Source organism: Anneissia japonica, unplaced genomic scaffold (genome assembly GCF_011630105.1).
Source record: "Anneissia japonica isolate Jap-2015-1 unplaced genomic scaffold, ASM1163010v1 scaffold287756_len632865_cov181, whole genome shotgun sequence".
Taxonomy (NCBI): domain Eukaryota; kingdom Metazoa; phylum Echinodermata; class Crinoidea; order Comatulida; family Comatulidae; genus Anneissia; species Anneissia japonica.
This window is the reverse complement of record NW_022693589.1, coordinates 97,233-119,032: the sequence shown is the minus strand read 5'-3', so window position 1 is coordinate 119,032 and position 21,800 is coordinate 97,233. Positions and strand designations below refer to the sequence as shown.

Sequence of the window (21,800 nt, the reverse complement as noted above, 5' to 3'; positions counted from 1 at the left end):
GAAAAATGTGTATGAACAAAGGATAAGCCTCTAATGTTAATAATCTTTGGAATGGGATTCATTTTATCTTATCCATATTCTTATGTTTATGTTGATAAATTTCATTTTTTGCTGTTATTTGTATAATTTTTTTATTGTTTCGTAAAGACTTTTTTTATGAATGTTGGTTTTTATGTTTAAATGTCTTTTATCATAACAATTTGATTTGTTTCCATTAGTTGGTAGTGGTGAAAATTCAGACGATGAAGACGATGAAGAAGACGAGGACGAAGAAGATGATAGCCGAGAAACGTCTCCTACAAGCAAACTGGAAGTTAACAAGGGTAGCGAGACTCCTCAAACACCAGACGAAGACGACCAGAAGTTCTTGAGGACAAACTACGTGTTCAAGGAGAAAGCTCTATTTGGGAAGTGCATGGAACAGCTAGAGGCCCAGTTTGCTAGTGACTTAGATTTTCCAGGAAGACTCAGCTTGTCTTCAAAGTTCTTGTCAAAATCACAGCATAGTCAAATCAGGTAAGGATGTTACGTTCATAATAACAAAAGTGTTGCAGTTTTTCCTAATTCGGAGTCTGTGTCTATAAATAAATTATACTATTGATGCTAATAATGATGTTGATAATAACAACAACAACAACAACAACAATAACAACAGCATTAGAAGAGAGCATATCTCCACCCACATCAAATCCCTTTCTTTAAAATAAATCTCCTAAAAAGTGTTGTTAATTTTCAACATATCTCCTGGCAGAGATAATAATTATATAGTTTTATATATTAATTTTGTTATAATTTGTATAGTTACATTATAATTTAAATGGTTGAAATTGCTTTAAAATTATACTATTATAATTGTATATATCAATGTTTTTTCTCAATCATATAGAGGTCGTGTAGAACCAGTGTCAATAAACTTTAACAAGCCAGTAGATCCAACTGAGGTATGTATCAACCTAATATACACTAAGTATATGTACATAAATTTCCATATTTTATTATTTTTGTTTTTATTATTCAGGTTGTTGTCCTGTAGTTTTAAGTCATATTGTACGGTAAAATTTCCTATGAGCCATTGGCTACTTGTTATATACTGTAGTCTACGCTAGAAAAAAGATGAATTCTTAAGCCAGCAGGGACGGATCCAGAGATGTCCAAAAGGGGGCCCGAAAGGGGGGCCGAAATTTGGGCTGATCGAGACAACAATGCCCTAGGGGGTCCGGGGGCATTCCCCCCTCGAAAATTTTTGTGTTCTAGACGCCCGAAAATAACATTTGAGGCGTTCTGGGCTATCATTTCTTCCTTTTCTTTCTTTTTTCTTTTTTTACCTCCCAAAAGGTTGGGGGGGCGGCCCCTAAATCCGCCCCTGGCCAGGTACTCATTGCGTGGTATGACGGTTGTACGGCTGTCAGCCGACGAATTCAACTGCACTTCATTTGAGCATTACACACGGCCTTCTGATTGTTAGTGGTATCTAGTGGCAACCTGAACAGATCGTTGTTAAAATTAGTCTGTTGCCTGTGCAGCATAGAGTTGTGTTCTCCATAGATCGCGTTGAGCGATTTGAGTGCCTGGACTTATGCACTGACGTTCCATTTGGAAATTTTCATTTGAATTTATATTTCGGACAACCACTTACATTTTCAATACATTTATGTAGTTATGGTCTGATATGTATATTAATAATATTAATCAATCATCTTTAATTTCAAGATTTTATATTCATATAGATAACAATACAAATAATATAATGTAGTAATAATATAATGTTAGTAGTGTATTAATAAGATAAATCATAGCATTAGTAAAACAGTTTCTGATACACCACAATTTTTTTGAATTTGGTCTTGTGGAGAATCATGGTTATAACTTCTGATTTTTTCAGAGAAATTACCAGGACACTGACATCAATTACAAAATGATAGATGTATAACTTTGCTTCACTTTGAGCAATTACTCTAATACATCATCTATAGGAACTTATACTATTTTAATTAATTATCATAGTGTCAAAATAATAATGATACTAATAATAATAAAAATGTAAATTATATAGATAACAATTTTCAATAATCACAATTTCATTGAAAATATGTTTATTCATATTTTTGTAACAATATGGTGCATCAACCATTTACTATTGAAATAATGATAATATACATTTTTTATTAATTGATAGATCATTTTCTTCATAGGTTGTGTTGAATCACATAATAATCATTTCTACTGTTCATATTGAATGATCATTTCATTCGTATTAATATAAACTTTACGTGATGGTAATGTACATTATATACACAATTATTCTAGTATAAATTTTATTATTTTTTAATCATAAGAGTTGAAGAAAATGTGAAGAGCTTGTTGTTAACTCCTTGAATACATATTCTTAGATCTCCAATACACAATTGTGGATGAAGATGATGATGTCATTATCATATTGTTAATGAGGTATATAAAGATAATGATGATAAAATGTAAATGTTTGTAGGATTGAATCTTAAATTATTAAATTGTAATTATACACATAGAAGACTAGAAATACTTACTAGATAAGTCAAATGTAACTTGCACAAGTTTAAAACTTTAATTCACATTCTTTATCCCTTCATCAATTGGTAGTTTTAAACACCCAAGAGACACTTCAGGACAAGTTTAAAATTTCATCCATATCACTCATCTTACTTTTGCAACATTCTAATTACTGTGTTGATGCATTTTAGTGGCAGTTACGTCTGAATGTCAATCACACATATATACATGTACATTGTAATCCAACATTTTTTTTACTTACATGTATCTAGGCAAAATCAATCACAGGGTGGAAAATTCTAATTATAATGTGTTGGGTTTAGAGTAGTGCAAGCTTTAAGATGGACACTGTGTGCTATATTTCCTCTAAGATCTTTTACTAACAAGATAACACAGTCTTCGATTTCTGCGTGAAAATTCTTCAAAGCAGCATACTCATTTAGTAGGGCACCCTCTTGCAAAACAATTGCTTTTAAACTATGTCAGCAAAGATCTTTCGACATTTCTATATGTTGCGCATAAAAGCGCAGAGTGCGTTATCTTGATATAAAATCTTTCTATTTCATTTAAGAATGGATATTCAGATTATAGAGAGCGATGTGTATAATATTTCATTTAAGATGGGATACTCAAATTATAGAGGGTGATGTGTATAATATTTCATTTAAGATGGGATACTCAGAATTATAGATGGCACTGTGTGTAATATTTCAAGATGGGATACTCAGCATTACGTAGGGCAATGTTTGCAATACTGTATTTCATTCTTTTTATTGTATTCTTATCCAAATGTAGATGTCTTGGGGACGTTGATTAAAATTGTGGAATTAGGTTTAAAGTGTCAATAAGCTATGAATGAGGGGTAAATTTTTAGTCGTTCTTAATCATTCTTTGGCTTCGCTTGTATCATAATGGCCGTGTGATGTGTTAGTACCTACAGCGACGCAAGGAGGATGTGGCGCGTGCAGTGGACGAGACAAGAAAGCGCCTTCAAGCAGTAAGTGCCAGCAACGTGCACACACACATTAATCATGTTCCGGTTGCTTTATCATACCCTGCGTTGCTTTGGCTATCGCCAGGCTTCTTGTGTGTTTGCACTTGTTGTCCATGGTTGAAATTTTGTAGTTGTTAGAATTTGGTCTGGTAGTTTTTTGTGACTTATATCATCAACATAAATTGCATATCTACAGTTATAATTGCACGGTCTTTAAAATGTGGTGTGGTCGAATTTTTCCAACTGTCTGTCATGTCTTCCATCAGCTTCTTAATCATATTTGAATGCATAACAAGCTCTGTTGTGTCATAACATAATATTATTTTCTTCTACAGTACGAATAGCATATATTTTGTTACTATTAACCATCTAATACATGAATGCAATGCTTTATTTCATGCATGTTTATCATATACAGTACAAGTCTCCTTCTATTAAAATTCCTCCAACTAAGGACCACCTCCAAGTAAAGACCACTTTTCTGTGGTCCCAAATTATTACCATTGTGTTTTATTTTTATTATTCTAATTAGAGACCAAAACTGCTAAATAACATGGAAACACTGATCCCAGAAGTGGTCTTTAATTAGAGGGATACCTGGGGTGGATTGCTATAAAACGGTCTTTCTTAACTCCTTGAATAAAGCCGGCTTTTTCACTTAGACGGTCTTACTAAAGTCATTCCTCTAAGACCGTTGCTATAAAACAGTCTTCCCTAACACCGATTTGAGTATTGAAACGCAAACAAGTACTCCCTGGTACATAAGATTAAGGGCGACGTAATGCGTGCTCGACGCACGCAAATGTATCGGAATGAACGTAAATAAACATAGACCTATTTTTACACCGAGAAGTGTGCAGAATATTCGTCGTTCGATTCTCCGAATTTGACGATTTAGGCCTAGAGGTCTTGCCATTGCACTGTTGAATTAATCAGCAAAACACCATAATGAATTTAAGACCATTTTAAGTTTCCTCCGAGTAGGCTTTATAATTTAAGACGGCTAACTGGTTAGACCGCGGTATAGCAATGGTCTATAATCATAGACCAGTAGTAATGTCACAATTATAGCTGGCTAACCGTCTAAAGACCGCTCATAGCATTCCACCCCTGTATTTATATTATGAATTTTATTCCTGATAAAGATTCATTTTTTGTTGTTGCTATTAATCATATTACAACTTGTGTATTGAAATTACTGTTACCATGGAGTAGCAACTCCTTACTATCACATTGTACCTACTTTTGAGTTCTTTGTTTTTTTTATTTGGGAGCTGATATATCTCTACTTTATAAAACACTATTAATGGATTTGACTAATACCTTATATATACAAGGCAATATTAACCAAATTTATCTCTTCATAGTCATAAACTTTACCATACTGGCTTTAAATTTATACTTTGTTTCTAATGTACTTATAAATCATGTGAAGATATTGATCAATTAAAGAGTATAATGGCAAAATTTTAAAATCAATTTTTATAATTGATATGTACATGTATTAATTTAAAAAAATTGAAAGTCTTACTTTAATTAATACTATGACAGTTATATAGCTTGGTCAATGATACTGTACAAATAGACATATGTATGGATTGTGTATATGTTTATTCAGATATCTGACTCTTGAAACAGATGTTTGATCCTAACAGTGACAGCTGATCCTTGTAAAAGAAACAGAAATGTTTGATCTTAACAGCGGTGATTGATCCCTGTAAAAGAGATATCTGGCTCTTGAAACAGAGATTTTTGATCCTAACACTAACAGTGACAAATGATCCTTGTGACAGAGATATCTGACCTTTGTAACAGAGAGGTTGAATGTAGCGACGTCAGATTTTTGTAACAGCAACATCTGATCTTGTAACAGAGATATCTTATGTAAATTATAGAGTCTTAACTATAGGCTGCATGAAAACAGGGTATTACTGAAATAATAAATCGGAATCACTTTTTACTCCAATACATTTTTTTAACATGTGCAGGCCAACATATACAAATAGTTATACGAAAGCATTATGCTCAGCATATCATAATTCATTAAAATACATTTCTCACACACATACATTTACTGTAGTGAACGTGTGGTGAAGACATTCTTAAACTTCATATTTGGTAAAGATGGTCTGGCAGCTCTGTTGCAGAATCATCAATTTAATTACAGTATTCTATTAAAGCTTTGTCCACACTATCAAATTTTATGTCAAAAGAAACTGTGATATGCCCATATTTGGGTGTATATGACATTTTCATGCCCATTTGTCACATACAATTTGATTGTGTGAACAGAGCTATAAATGATCCATTGAGGTTTGATACTCAGGTGCAAATTCTAGCTACCAAACAAAATATTCTTTTAGTACATTAAATCATACATAGATTCATGGTAGGATTCAGTAGGCCTAAAGGTCCTACAGTATTAATGTTGCTTGTCATTAATACAAGATGCTGTATTTCATTGCTAACTGTCTTTAATGACATTTATTGAATCAGTTATCCATATTAAACGCATGTTGCCCTTAATAGTTGTAGCCATTTTAAAATTGTAATAATCATGAATTTAGTTGGCAGAGAAACGAAATAAAAATTGTTTATCTTTTTTCTTACTCAGTGTCGTAGTGATCAAACAAGTGCTGCAGCATTTACTAAAATTATCAGAGTTGTGTTTCTTGTGTTATTATGTTAAAATGTTACCATAATGTTGTATTTACGCTGAGAAATTGTTTAATATTTTGCTGATTATAGAACATGTCAAGCCACTTTGGGTTAATATTTCCACTGATTAAAACTGTTATTAAAAATAAAATAGGCCTATATGTAATACCATAATATTTGACCATTTACTGTAATCCGACAGATTGGTTGTATGAAAGAAATGAATGTCTAAATCATAAAAAAAACCAAAATATTTTATATGTATTTAAGTTTACATAATGCAATTTAACAGCACAGTAGTTGGTTTTTTCACACATTATTTTTTTTTTTTAAAGCTTGGATGGAAATCAATGAAAAATGCAGATACAACATCAGATGCTACACTAAAAAGAGTTGGTGAGAATCTGAAAGACTCAGACTCTGTGAAGAAACCAAAGAATGTATCCAAAACCAATGCTGAAGAGGGCATTGTTACTTCCAGTAACAATACACCAAACACAGCAAAGTCCGGTGGCAGGGTTCTTCAGGAAAGAGATGGCCACCACAGAGCTACTCCAGACCACCAAAGAAACTTATCCGATTCCTCCACAACAACCGAAGATGATTCTCCACCTTCAAATGAGGTTGAGAAGGAAAACATAAAGAATAGATATGAGAAGAAGAAAGTATCAAACACCAGCAAGAATAGAATGGATAGATTGAAAGCACGACGAGAAGGTAAATCAAACACACAAGATTTGAAGAAGTCGCAATCAATGACTGACCTAAGGTCACCAGAAGGTACAGTATGGTATTTGTTGAAATAATCAAATTTAATTTTTGCTTACTTTGTGGCTCCGCAGTCATCAGTGCTAACTCTTCAGAAATAATGAGATGCATAATAAGACAATTCATTCTCCTTTTCATACAGAAATAGAATTAGTACTGTACATGTAACCTTGGGATTATACCAAATGAACTTAAATTTATATATTTGTATATACTGTACGGATATGTCCAATACAGAATGTAATTCATTTTCAGTATTTGTTTTGATTTACCTAATTAGACATAGAGGAAGACTATACATCAAATTCTCCATCTAAGAAGTTAGTGCAACGATATCGAACACGTAGTCACAGTCGAGACCGCAAGCAATTTGATGATTCTTGTGACACTACCAAGCTCAAACGTCGTGCAAGATCAGAACAGAATTTACAGGCAACTCCGTCAAGGCCTAAACGGTCGTATGAGGCAGGAACAATGAGTTCAATGGCAAAAAAGATCTCTAAGACACCGCCTCAGTCTCCAACTTCAAAGATCATGAAAGGGAAGTCACTTGAGAATTTACATTCCGTACGCAGACAGAGTGATCCGAAAGTAGACCCAAAAAGTCTGTCAGCAAGAAATAGTCCTATGCATTATAAGTCAACCGAAAATATATCAGTTTTGAGTAAGAAAGCGCAGCAAACTTCCGATGATTCAAAGTTTTTGAGAAGACGAAGTAGAAGTGTGTCCGGAGAAGAGAGTTCTATTGATACCTCCTCAGAAATGAACCCAAAACCTTCCAAAACAGGGGTTCCAGAGATAAAAGTTGGTTCTGGGCGTCCAAAATCGCCTAGGACAACCAATGTCCCCCGTGAAACAAGTAGGAGCCCACCGCATATCCGTAGCAAGCCATCATCTCCAACAATGGTCAAAAAAAGACAGGGTAAACGTGCGAGTGATTATGTGAATAATAACGGGAGCAGTGATGACAATTCAACCAAAGATACGTTAGACAAACTAGTGATGCCACCCCCGGCCACGCGTACAGTTATCAAAGCTAAGGCAGTGGTGTATAAACCACTACCAGAAGCAGACTTGAAAGCAAGTCTGGAATGTCTCGAAAAGACAACTCCGCAATGCCTCACCAGCCAAATTGTAAATATGAATGCGACTCATAGGGACTCTGATATTCCAAAGAAACTCAACAATGTAAATGATCTTAATATAGCAGATTCTATTAATGAACTTCCAAAGACAGTCAGCAATATTAGTACAGTACATGGAAACGCAGAAGATGAATTGTCAACACAGCTAGAAACAAAGCAAGGTAAGAGAACTGCTATAAATAGTTGACTGAAAGGTTTGCATTCCAAATGGTTAGTAGCTACATTTTAAAATGTCTGGTACCTGATTGACATTTTAAACTATGTGACTTGGCTGAAATTGTTTGTGGTCTTAAGCACAGTGTCTATTACCAAGGCCTCCTAAGATCTATCCACATTATAAAGTTTGTTATGAGCATGATGATGACTTATGTATTCAAGAGTAATTGTCATAAACAAATTGTTTGCTTTTATAGTTGTTCTTTGCATATTTGCAGTCACCCTGCTTTCCAGAAGGTCCACTTAATGACTCATCCAAAGAATGTTTGATTGCCATTAAATTATATGAAAGATTGTGAATTAATTCCTGTTTAACTTTTTTCAAATTCTGAAAAAATTGTGTTTAATTTAACTCTTTCTTTTGTCTTTTTGTAGATAAAATTAGCCTAAAGGACTTCTCAGATTCTTTAGCAGAAATGAAATCATCATTTTCCAAATGTTTGGAGATGTTTACAATGGTAAATATATAGTTTTTTTTATACTCATGTATTGTATATTATTAAGAAAGAAAATTGTAGCTATAAAAACAATTGTAGTACTGTAAATTGATTGCTGCATCATTTATTAGACATATATTCTATTTTTAATAAACACACTTATTTAAGTGTACATACCCAACTTTTAGTATCATCAGGAAAATAACCAATTTCTTACGGATGATGCAATTTTAACAGTAAATTTATTTTTAATATACACCACTCTCAATTAGATGCCACTCAAGTATAAACATCACAATAAAAGCCTCCAAAAATGTTGTAAGCTCTATAGTATCTAATGGTAATTAGCAAATGAGAAAGTTTAAGAAAACTAATAAATAAAAGTAATGTGTGCATATTTTTAATATGGTATGAGTTTTAGGAGCAGAAAAATCAATTAACCCTATCTTAGTGCATTTAAAACAGTTTTTGCAAACAGTTATTTTTGTTATTGTTTGATTTTTTTTCCCTCTTGCTGACATTTTTCATATTTTTCCCACAGGTTCAAAGTTCTTCAACAACTGTTGATGGGGATATCCGTCAATCGATGATTGACATGTTCTCATCCACCTATCAAACAATGGACCAATCAGCTAAGGAAGCCATCCCTACTCTTCGTACATCCATACTGCGTGAAAAACGTGCAAGCACCTCGCCAACTCCATTTGCCATCGCCAACATTGAGTCTTTCAGACGTTCGAATCGGCATTCCAAACGCAATGGCATCTGTAGTGTTGATGAGCTAGAGTCTGCAGCAACATACTCTTTATTAGACCAGTATTCAACAATGCTTGTAAATATGGTACAAAATAAGATTACAGCAAATGATAAGGAAAAGAACGTAGCCATAGAAAATGGCCATGAAACGGACAGTAGTAGCGCCGATGACTCCACAGAAAAAATCTGTTATGTGTAATAATAATTGCAAAACACGATAGTATTATGATAATAATTGAGATTTGCAGTTTCTTATAAAAAAAAAAAAATTAAATTGGTGATGTTTTTTTGTACCGTCCATTGTCCACTATTCATGTCCACCAATTTCAACCACCAGTGTTTTAGGTGCCAGTGGAGTTGAAAGGTATTGTATAGCAGCATTTTGGTACACGTCTTGTTTTTTTTATATATATTCCTTAATGTTTATATCTTTGCACATTTTCTAAGGTCGATTGATTGTCTTATTAGATTTAGGGTGGAAAAGTTAACATACTTCAACCAGTAAGTGAGACAAAGATAATAATGAGTTGCAGATTGAATGCGAGGGCATGGTATAAAATTTTGAAACCAAGATTTACAGTATTTTGAGTACAACAGTTGTAAATATTTATTATACAATAATGATGATGTATGAAGGGCAGACTGCTTAATTGGCCACGGCATTGATTGATTGCATGATTGATGTATGATAGTATAGTACAGTAAACCAAGAATTAGCAAAAACAATTGCAATATTAACTTTTTGATGGTATTTTGCATCAGAAGATTTATTAGGAATGGTGTTTTGCACTGCCTGATGTGTTATCGTACTGAATGCTCAATACATTCCCAAATACCCGCAAAAAGATCTCACAATTGATTTGGATTGAAATCGAACTCACAACCTCCAGATAACTATTTCAACAGTAGCCACGCAAGGTGTTAAGGCGTCAGGCTAGCTATCTGCATGTCGTAGGTTCGATTCCAACCCGATTCACTTGCGAAATCTTTTTTTGCAAGTATCTAGGAACGTACTGAGCATTTGGTACGATAACACGTCAGGTAGGGAAAAACATCATTCCTAATGTTAACTTTGATATGGGGGAAATCCTTCATCAGTGATATATATTGATGAAAACCATATTGTTGGCATTGGGATTTGCATCCAAGACCCTCCAAATCCCATACCGTTGCTTTATCAACTAATCAATGTTTCCAAGTGTAGTACAGTACTTGAATTTTTCCATTAGAGGCAGGGGTTTTCCCTCAAGGCATTTGTGTTATATGAAATCCACATTATTAACTTTCTTCCATCAGTGTTGCATATACGTGATGAAAATGTTTGTGGAAATTGCATTATCCCTAATAAATGTGTGTAGGCCGTTTGCAACAATCATAATATGCAGAACTTCATATCACCAAATAATACACTGATAGTCTTCCAGTTCATTTTCTTTGTTGTACAGTATTTCATGTTAAAAATAATTAAACCTTTAACGGAGCTAATTGATAGACCACCACACTCAGTTGTTTTGTTATAACTTTAATCGCCTTAAAGTTGATTATATATAATTTCACTTGTTTGTTGTGTGAAGGTGATTCCAAACAGAATTGAGTTGGTGAGGTTGTGGGAAAATCAAAGTGCAGTATGTCGTGATTTTTAATATCGTAATCGTGTATCATGTAAAACTTAAAAATACTGCTCTTTGTTGAGTGTAGGTATTCATACGAATGCAAAAACTGCTTGTTCAAGCTAGGTTACTATTTTATAAAATAAAATCGCTTCCATTTTTTATGAACTACGTATTAACATACACCGACTATTTTATTACTGATAATTGAATATTTAAATATTTTTTCTCTGCCTACCACAAATGTTTTACATATAGTGTAAAAACCGTGACATATATATCTATCCTGAAAAAAATATATATTACCCCAGCACCAACACCTAATGGCTTCCCCATGCCTCCCCATTTGCATCAATCCTCCTTCCTTATTAGTACTACTCAATATTCCACGAACAGGATCCCTGTAGGTCCGAGGACCCTAGACCTGTCGCCAGGGAAGAAGCCATTTATTTATTCTGGGAAAAATTTTTCGGTCAGCAGATCTGAAAATGGCATTTCTCTTCCATTACCTCTATATTAATTATATTTTTATGAGCAAAGTTAGTCATTGTTTGAGGCAGAATTGCTGGTTCATCTTGCGGGAAACGTATAAGCCTTTTTGACTGAATAAACGTCAGTTGTAAGATGAGGTCATGTTTTTGAATCATTTATTTGTCTTGTGTTTTCCCATTTGTCTGTTCATTTTGCGTATGTGTTTATTTATCTTGATTTACCTTGATCGCCACAAGCATTTATTTAGTGAATAGACAAGAGTTTTCATTGTACTGTTGTATGATATACCATGGAGATAGCTCCATGGATATACTGTATACACACCCACACCCTCGCACACCGTATGTTTGATTAGACATTTTATTACTACGGTTTAGTTTCGTCCAACACTTTATTTATTCTTCAGATAAAATTGCCTCAACCCTATGTTGTCGAATCTCTTATTTTTGTTTTTGTTTGCTCAAATAGATGATACAGTGCCCAAATATATAGGAACATGATTTTATAAATCCTATCAAACATAGTTCATCAACGGAAGTTTTTTATTGCATAAACATTAAGTGGGAATCGAACCCGCAATCTCTCGCTATCTCAGCGAGTGCCATACCGTTTATACCACTACTGTAGTCTCATTCCCTTCATACAACTTAAGGGCTCACACAGGAGCCAATTTCTATGCTACGAAATAGACCATAGGTAGCAGCTAGTAGGAATTAATTATAATATTCAAATTCAGTTTTTTTGCTTGTTTAGGCCTAATGTGTTGCGCGACGATTATATTTAGCAACTCTCGTATTGGTATAGTTTTCAGCCAATTAAGTGTTTATTGGAGTTAATTAATATCGTACCGAGGGCCCAGACCTTAAGGGGCCCGAAGAGGTCATTAGTATCTTTTTTTCTGCACCAAATTTGCTGAACAGAGCATTTTAAGGCTGAGCGTGTACAATCAGTGGCGGTGCCAGCGTCTGAAATCTGGGTGATGGGGAGGGGGGTGAAACGAGGGGAAAAGTAAAGTTTTAATGGTTGGGGCATAAGATAATTAACACATCGCTGGTATTGATCGTAATATGCGCACTACTGGACATGCGACTGCCTTGCGTCAACTTCATAAAGTGATTTATGTAATTGGGGGACACCTTTCGCACACCCCATCCCCCAATAGCACCGTTAATGTGTACCTTAAAACGTCACAAAATAAAAAATCACTTCATCACTTATTTTGCCAGCTACTGCCTCTTCGATTCACTTTCTCTAACCCCGCCCACCGCATTTCAATACAGTACTCCTGCTAGATACGCCACTGCTTGAATCTCCGTTAATGTCCAGTGAGTCATTGATCAGTATGTTTGGTATGTTATCTTATTAGAGAGCTTTTTTCTATCGGTCTAATAAGTAGATTCTTTTTCTGAACTAGAGCATAATTCTATATACAAACCGTAATTAAAGGTCTAAATTGAAACTTGCCTATGACGCCTTTTAACATTGCAAACAGTTTCCTGTGTAAAAACAAAAAAAAAACGTAGAGATAATATGATACATATATCATGGAGGTATAAAAATATATTATATACAGTAGGAAAATGATTATATAAACGCTTTCTTCCTTGTACTTAAAATGTCTTCACGACTTGCGTCACAAGATAAATGTAAACAGACATAATATGATACATATATCATGAAGGTATATAAATATATTATATACAGTAGGAAAATGATTATAAACGCTTTCTTCCTTGTAATTAAAATGTCTTCACGACTTGCGTCACAAGATAGATGTAAACAGACTTCTATTTTCCTATCAGAGTGTATGTGTGTTGGCATGTGACGACCATATTTGGCAACTTGGTATCGCTAAGCGTGTATTAATTGCTAGACTCTCCGACAACGCCATAGGAACATAGGAAACGCATACCAAAATAATATAATTTGATCCATAGGCCTGGCCTACCTAAGTTATTATCCTCCAAATGACTGTTCACTTCAGTGTGTGTTTATCTTATGTTTTAGCAGACCACAGAACGATTTACGACTCATAACATTATATAATATATACAATGAATGTGTTAGGATTCCATTTACATGTATTACACACAACATCTAGGAAGATAATTGAATTACACAGACAAACACACTGCAAATACACACTTTTCATGATGTCACGAAATGCCATGCTACATAGATCTAATTTGAATGATAATCTACATTAGGCATATCAGTTATATCCATCCATTCAGATAGGAATATAATAATGGCCCTGGTTCTTAAGAGGCGATGCTCCCACCCCGACCTCTCTTATTTTCCACACAACCAAATTAAACTCCAACCATAAATTTGACCTATACATACAAATATTAAAGCTGGAGGCCCATGGGCCAAATTTAGCACCTTTGTGCAATGTTGTGTTTACGAATTGTCTTCGGCAGGGTTACGAAAAGTCTCGATTATAATCTCAGCCACTCATCCACAAAATCTAAATAACCCTGAGATTGTAATGCGAGTATCGTAATTCATAGGCCTAACTTAAAATTCCAACAAACTGCATTAACTGAATTGTGAATATTGGCCTAATTTTGCCATATCAACTATCTTGTAGGGGCCTACGCATAGGCCTAGTTTATGACAAGTAGGACTATGTTTTTCTTTGTCTGCTGTCGATAGTGGTACAGTATATTAAAATGATGAGATGATGCAAATTTTAGCAATTTTCTAATTTGGAACGCGACGGAGGAGGGGGGTAAGAGACAACTTTTGGGGATTCCCCCACCCTATGCAGCACCCAACATTAGATGTGATAATGTAGGTGGATAATTAAAGCTCTTGGATTACAATTATAATTAAGAAAATTAATTGTCACAATGGCGCCAAAATAAATTAGCATCTGTTTGAAGTATGTGATGAGAACTTTACACATGCTGTCGTAGGCCTGCCTTATATTTCAAGGGCGATGACAGGGGCATACCTCACGGAAAACTATCGCTCCCGTTTGTTTTCGTCTTAACAGTTGCTTGTATGCTCACCTTACTAATTACACTTACTTCGAATCAGGGACAAAGGTCAACGATCAATTAACCTTAATTTTGCATAGCGTTTCGGATATATACTTAGGCATATTATTGTTTTATTTATTTTTTAAATTATTATTTGTATCATCTGTAAGTCGAGTTGCGGATTGTCGCACCTTTTTACGTCCGACATACGCTCATAATTTTCTGTTTTTTTAATGTTTATGTGACTGTATCATGATTGTTATGATGATGTTAAAAGGTATTGGTATGTAGGCCGGTCAATAATATTAATGTATCAGTATTATTTCGATATTCAATTTAGAAACATTAAAATGGGATTTGAATACAGAACATTTTCATCATCGCCGCTTTGTATGTGTTCATATAGGCCTAACGAGACAATATTATTGAAATAATAAATATTAATAATCGATAATAATATAACTATAACATTTAATAAGTAACGTATAATAAAATAATTATAATATGATTATTATTATTATTATTGTTATTATTATTATTATTATTATAAATATTTTTATAAGAAGGAAGAGAAGACGACGGTGACAGAGGCGACAGTATTGGTAGCGACGGCGACTATGACGACAACAATAATAATGATATATGATAAAATTGATGATTTAATAATAAAGAACATCAAAATTAATTTCACATTTTATATATTTTATTAAATATTTTAAACATACAGTAGGCAATGAGGTTAAAACAATATACAAATTGATACATTTACTATCTTTAATACAACATTAAATTATACGATTTGGCCTATAGACCATTAATTATTTACAAAGATGCTACCGTATATCCAGTAGATGAATCAAAAGAAAAATCCATGCTTAAATACAATAAACATAACACTATAACAACATTCAATTATACGATTTGGAATATAAGTTTTAACAATTGATCATTACATAGGTGTTCGATGAATCAAAGAAAAAGGGCATGCTTAATACCATAATTGGTGTGTAGCGTTATGTATTTACATTGCCCGTCAATGGCGCGGTTCGAAAATCTCGATAATTATAAGCTCAACGGAGTACCTTTGTACGAAACAAACCGTAGCCTTTCCCCTCCCCGACGCTCGTAACCATTGTGACACCTTACAATGTCAGGACATAGTTTAGTTTGAATGCATGTGGCTTAATGGAATCATGGTCCCTGTTCATCTCGAGAATTAATCGTACTTCTCCGTCGTGCGAATTAAATTCGAAGTTATTCTGTCCTTGTCTCATTGGACTGTCTTTCATCCGATGTTTATTCGTGTTGTCGCACATCGGCTGTTTGCCGTCTATTATCATCTCCTTACGGTAGCCCTTCAGCTGGTAGATCTTAATTCCCATCTGCTGAGGGTCTACTAAGCATCTGTAATAGACGAAAGCCATAATAATATCAATCTTTTAAAATATTGTGTTTCTGAATATAATGGCAATAATGATGATGATGAGGAGGATGAAAGTTATTAACTATGCAAAAATTTGATATTCTAACATTTAAATAAATTTAATAGTAATATTTATTAATGTGATATCGTCATTCGCTGAAACATTCTTTACAACGAACTGAATATGATCGTTGATTCATGATGCATAGGTGACCTGCGTTATGACAGATACGCTACTGACAAAGAGAATGCATTAACAAAATTTGATTACGTAACTAATATAAATGATACAGCAAGTTATGGCAATGAAGTTGATTTTAGTCGCCAAGAAAACATAGGCCTAATACATATTCTCTCCACTCCATCTCAACTCAATACCAAGTCGTCGTTGATTTTGTTTTTGTAGGAGCTTCATGATGATATATTAGTAAGCATTCAAAGAATTTCAGGCCCACTAATTGGTAAAATTGAAACTTACTTGAAATCGTCGCCAGTCTTTCCGTACTTGAATCTAACCTCGATTGACCCTCTAGGATTCGTCCACAAGATGTAGCCCCTATCGGCACATAGCTCTACGTGATCACATGGGTTAAATCCGCTGTGAAAGATACGATTTTACCCATAAATTGTGTTTAATTATGTAAATATTATAATATTAATTATTATAATATTTACATAATTATATTAATGATAATTTATTAATGAAAGTTAAAATAAATTACTAGGATGATGATCATAATCATAAATACAGTACCTAATTATTATTTTATGACAATTATAATGATAATGCTTATTATTATTAATAATAATGATAATAACGTTTTTGATAAATTATTTTAAAGAAATATATAATTTTATTATTGCAAATATTCAGGATACAGTAAAAAGCATGAGAGCTAAAACCAATATATATTTATATTTATAATTTATAATATCAATTACAAATTAAAATCAAAAAGGCACATGAAACAAAATGAAGCAAATCATTACACCTATAAAAAGTAAAATTATAAAATTGTTATAATTATATGTCCATTTAACCACCATTTAAACATTTTATTGCCGAAATCGATCATTATTATTATTAATTCAATTATGAGCTGAGCATGATTTAATTATACTGTATATTTTAATGTTCAATAAATGATCATTGGTCAACAACAAAAAAATAACGCTTATGATTACCCAAGTTGAATAATAATAGCAATAAAATAACAACATGACAATAGTACAGTAGTACCAATAATAACGATTACGTTTATATAATTATAGTTTGATGCTGATGAATATGGCTAGTTGATATTTATTGAAGTTTATGCTAGTGTTCTATTTATGAACACATCCATGGGCGCAAAATTACTGTTGACGTACGTGAATGACAACTGTTGCGTAACAGTTGTTTGTGTCAACTGCATGATGATGTTCTGGTTCTGGTGGGTAAAACCGATCTCCTAAGGACTCTAAAAATGAAGGATTATAACAGGAGGGGTAGAAATAGGGTGGAATGACAGGAAAGGTCCACACCGCAGTTTAAGATGCCTACTACACCGAAACATTATAAAGTCTATCTGTGGGAACCAATGATTTTACATCTATTTATTGTTGCGGGAGTCGTAATTTTTGGTACTCTTTATAAAGAGGATAAGTAGAGTCAGGTGATATAAACTAATTTTTCTGCGTAACTAAAGCATTGTACAATATGTCGGTAAGTTTCATACACACTCTGATTATGATTGCATGCTTGACTATCCTAGCTAAAAGGTGTATATTGATATCTTAAATTGCCATGGCAAAAAGGTGTATCTTGATATCTTAAATTGACTTGGCAAAGACACTGTGTATAATCAAAAGGTAAGAATACTTATAAAAAAGATGTATATTAGTTTGATCAATTAAAAGAATTCAGTTTACGTAGAAAAAGAAAGTACTTTCGTAACAATGGCACTCGTCATGGCTATGCGTTCACTTAGAAATCGATGGAACTATCTAGTACTAAAGTAAAAATATCTAATTTATTTATCTATTTAATGTATAAAAACAACATATACAAAACGGTAACTCAAATGCTTGCATTACAAAAATATAAAATATAAACAAGAGTCACTAAACAGCACAATATAAGACAAACTGAAAACTGACAAATAAAATACGGATATACATAACAATAACAATTATTATATATTGAGAGCAAATTAATGATTAGAAAAGTAAGATATTAAATGGATACAAAATATACTATATAACATTACACAAGGATAAAACTTCATACAGGTATTATTTAATCGTTCCACTGAAGATGCGCTTCTTCTTAAAAATGATAGATTGTATTCCCATTTGGAACATGTGAGCAAGGGCCACTCGGTGCGACTGATGTATTTTGATTTTTCGTCAGCTTTCAACACCTTTCAACCACATATTTTGGCCACTAAACTCATTAATATGAATGTTCCACCATATCTTATTACTTTTATTTTAAACTATTTGATAAATCGACCACAGTATGTAAGAACTGGTAATATTATTTCTGACACCCTATATTGCAGTACTGGTGCCCCGCAAGGCACCGTACTTGCTCCGTTTCTATTCACTATTTACACTGCTGACTTTAGATCAGCTAATGAATGTCCAACAATTAAATATGCTGATGATACGGTAATCTTGGGTCTAAGTAGGAAGGACGACCTGTCTTTGTATATTTCAGAAATTCAAAGGTTTGTGTCTTATTGTAAAGATAACTTTCTTGAAATTAATACAGAGAAAACGAAAGAAATGGTGATTGAACAAGTTACATCGTATAAATATCTGGGGGTAATCTATGATAACCAACTGTCGTGGGGAATTTTCTGTGACCATTTAGTTAAGAAACTTAATGTGAGAATGTTTTGCTTTAGGAAACTTAATTCTTTTCAGGTCAGGAAGGAGATATTGCTGTCATTTTATAATTCTATTATTCTCGGATTACTTTGTTACTGCTTAGTTTGTTGGGGTGGGAATATTTCACAAGGTGATAGGGACAGATTACAGAAGTTTGTTAACAGGTTTGGGAAGATTATCGGTTCGGAACTGCAAAGATGTGTATAAGAGACAGGCTTTCGTACTAAAAGAGCACTGCTACAGCGCCGCCAGACGGTCGGTATTGCTAGTTGCGTTATACAACGCAGCGGTAGACTGAGGGTACCGGCTGCTAACACGAACCGTTATTCTAACTCATTCATTGCGAGGGGAATTTACCTATTTAATAGTAGATATGTAAGATAGTTATTATTTATTCCTGCTTAATTTATTGAAAGAGCGATGTAATTTCCAAGGATTTGGATTAATAAAGTGATGTCTATGTCTATGTCAATGTCTATTTAAAAGGATTTAATTAATTATAAAAATCAGATATTTCAATTGCATATATAAAAATAAAATATATAAATTCAAACTTATCTATTGTGTAGGCCTATATATTATACGTGCGTTATCCGTTCTTAAAAGCTGATGAATGGAATTGGGTCTACAACCAGATCTGTTAGTGGATGTAAATAAATTAATTAATTCGAGTCTAGTTGTGCTTAAATTACAATTTAATTATGATTGTGCCTAAATGTTAACGATTAATGATGATTACCTGGTTCTTTAATTGATAGAGTAACTGTTCTAATCAAATGCTGTTAATCTGTGCAATTCAGCACAGCTAGGCCTATTCAATTCAAATTTTATTTCGGATATCCATTTAAAATAATAAAGAACACGAATACTGTACAAAGTTGTATATAGGTCTATTACCTGTGGCTCAACACTGTTCATTAAAAAGCCCCTTTGCACTGTATACTTTCGTGATCGTTCCCGGATCTTCTGCTAAATTCTTGGAATTATTAAATTACTATCTATTTGGTCTTTTTTTTCTATGCTTATATTGTTTTAAAATAACATGAGATTATGAGAGACACAACCAAATAAGAATCAGATAAATGAATGAATTCAAGCGAGGTACTGCACCAGGGAAAAAAAAAAAAAAAAAAAAAAAAAAAAAAAACCTAGAAAATCCTACCTTTCATGGGCCAGAAATCGACTGGCAGATTTCATCAAACGAATTGCGGGCTCATCTCCTGCCCGCAATGTTAATACAGTATCTTTATCCCAAAAAGTATCAAGAAATCGGAAGTCGATAAAAAACTTGGGGTTAATCGGAGGCACGAAAAGTCGACTCATCTCTGTTGAGATACCGGGTATCTCTGGATTTAGGTCTGTTTGAAACTGGCAGTGTAAGCCAGTTGTATCTGTTACCTCAGATTTTAGAAGTCTGGTATGTGATGTCAAAGTTTTGGATATTAGTCCTGGACACAACAAATAAACACTTGTGTTCTAAAGACGGCTTAATAATAGACCTAAACACGTCAAATACTGTATCACTAACGGAAAACAAGAAATTTCTTTTAAATATGTCCTATGATATAGTCCTTACAATCGCTTCGGACTTGCAAAAATCTGCTTTTGAAAACATTTGACAGTTGAACCTTGTCTTTATTTGCCACTGGCCGTCTGAAAACCTCAGATGACGATCTACTTATCGTGCACACAAAAGAGCAGGGGGAGGGAAGATACTAAGGGTGATAGCTGTAAAGCACGTGACTTCTGTATCAACTTTGACCAGCGCGTGGACAGTGGAGCTAAAATACCAATAGCAACGCAATGTGTATCAAAGAACTATTTCATGTGACAGTTAATTTAAGTGGGATATAATAATATAAGTATAAGAATATTGTTTCAATAGGTCTTATTATAGAGGTCAATTTCGAATTAGCAAATTCTATTATTTGAAATGCTCATTTAAAATGATAAAGGAATCAACTTCTAATGAGACGACACAGATTGTACCGATTCAGTTTTCACTGTAGTATTCTCTTACTTTTTGAAAACAGGAACTGTAATAGACTGAGGCCTATGTGTTTCATATTTGGCGGGAGAAATAATTTTCGGTCTATAATTCTAATAATGTGTGCCGTATTGGGTAGGCCTACCGTGTGTGATTCCACTGCCTGAATTGTTATGTTTTGGATCGATTGTTCATGTTTATTCATGGGTATTTTTGGATCTTCTCCTTCATGGCAGTGGCGTATCTAGAAGTCTTGAAGTAAGGATGTTCATGGGGGTGGGGGCGCGAAGGTGAAGTGGGGGCTTCATGATCAGTTGATGGGTACTAACTCGCAAAATAAGGTGATTTTAGGTGATTATTAACTTCTTGACCATGATTTTTGGAGGGGAAATTGGGGGGCGCTAGTGATTTTGGAGTAGAGGGGAGTGCAAACCCCCCCCCCCCCCCAGCCCCGTGCTTTTGATTTAATAAAAATTATAGTAGAAATTCGAGTTAATAAAGAGAATCAATTTAAAAAGGTTTTTGGTTGTGAAATACTGTAAAGAAGCTCGTCGAATTGAACCTTTTTTCGTTAAAGATGAGTCTGGTTTGGCAGACCATGTACAGACAAAATTCTAATGACCTTCTGTTAAAAAGCATCACTCCCGCCGAATGATTTCTACCAATAAGCGTAATTTCCGATTGCTTCACGGGAACGAATCAAAATCCTTGTACATTAATCGGCAATTTATGTATAATTTGTGTTGATAACTGGCTTCGAGGATGACAGCATGTAAAGAGGGAGCCATGATGTTGAATCATAAACACACAACTTGTTTAGCAACCCTACGCGTATATTGACGTTATCTAGTAGGCCTATTAATCTGGTGCCTGAATGCTTAAAAGGAAGGGACTAATGGAAAAGGCTAACTTCTACAATAGTCC

General features: G+C 33.8%; 2 protein-coding genes across 7 annotated transcripts in view; one reads left to right on the top strand and one right to left on the bottom strand.

Annotated features, from left to right (window-relative positions):
- LOC117100813 (mitogen-activated protein kinase-binding protein 1-like) overlaps positions 1-11,741 on the top strand; it is a 65,167-nt gene extending 53,426 nt beyond the window's left edge. For 4 of the 5 annotated variants that reach the window (XM_033240630.1, XM_033240629.1, XM_033240628.1 and 1 more), the window contains 7 exons: positions 219-516; positions 887-941; positions 3,461-3,526; positions 6,517-6,961; positions 7,230-8,255; positions 8,686-8,768; positions 9,289-11,741. In XM_033240630.1, coding sequence (XP_033096521.1) covers positions 219-516; positions 887-941; positions 3,461-3,526; positions 6,517-6,961; positions 7,230-8,255; positions 8,686-8,768; positions 9,289-9,702 — 2,387 coding nt within the window. In that variant the 3' untranslated portion in view covers positions 9,703-11,741. The remainder of the gene's footprint in view (positions 1-218; positions 517-886; positions 942-3,460; positions 3,527-6,516; positions 6,962-7,229; positions 8,256-8,685; positions 8,769-9,288) is intronic. The other variant, XM_033240631.1, reaches the window with a different exon arrangement.
- A 3,536-nt stretch (positions 11,742-15,277) lies between these two features.
- The window catches only part of LOC117100843, an 11,631-nt gene continuing 5,108 nt past the window's right edge, over positions 15,278-21,800 (bottom strand). Inside the window, exons 1-3 of one of the 2 annotated variants that reach the window (XM_033240676.1) lie at positions 20,052-20,548; positions 16,494-16,613; positions 15,278-15,996 (exon numbers count right to left, since the gene is read on the bottom strand). In XM_033240676.1, the coding sequence (XP_033096567.1) occupies positions 15,735-15,996; positions 16,494-16,613; positions 20,052-20,212 (543 nt within the window). In that variant the 5' untranslated portion in view covers positions 20,213-20,548 and the 3' untranslated portion in view covers positions 15,278-15,734. Of the gene's footprint in view, positions 15,997-16,493; positions 16,614-20,051; positions 20,549-21,800 lie in introns of those variants that run through there. The other variant, XM_033240677.1, reaches the window with a different exon arrangement.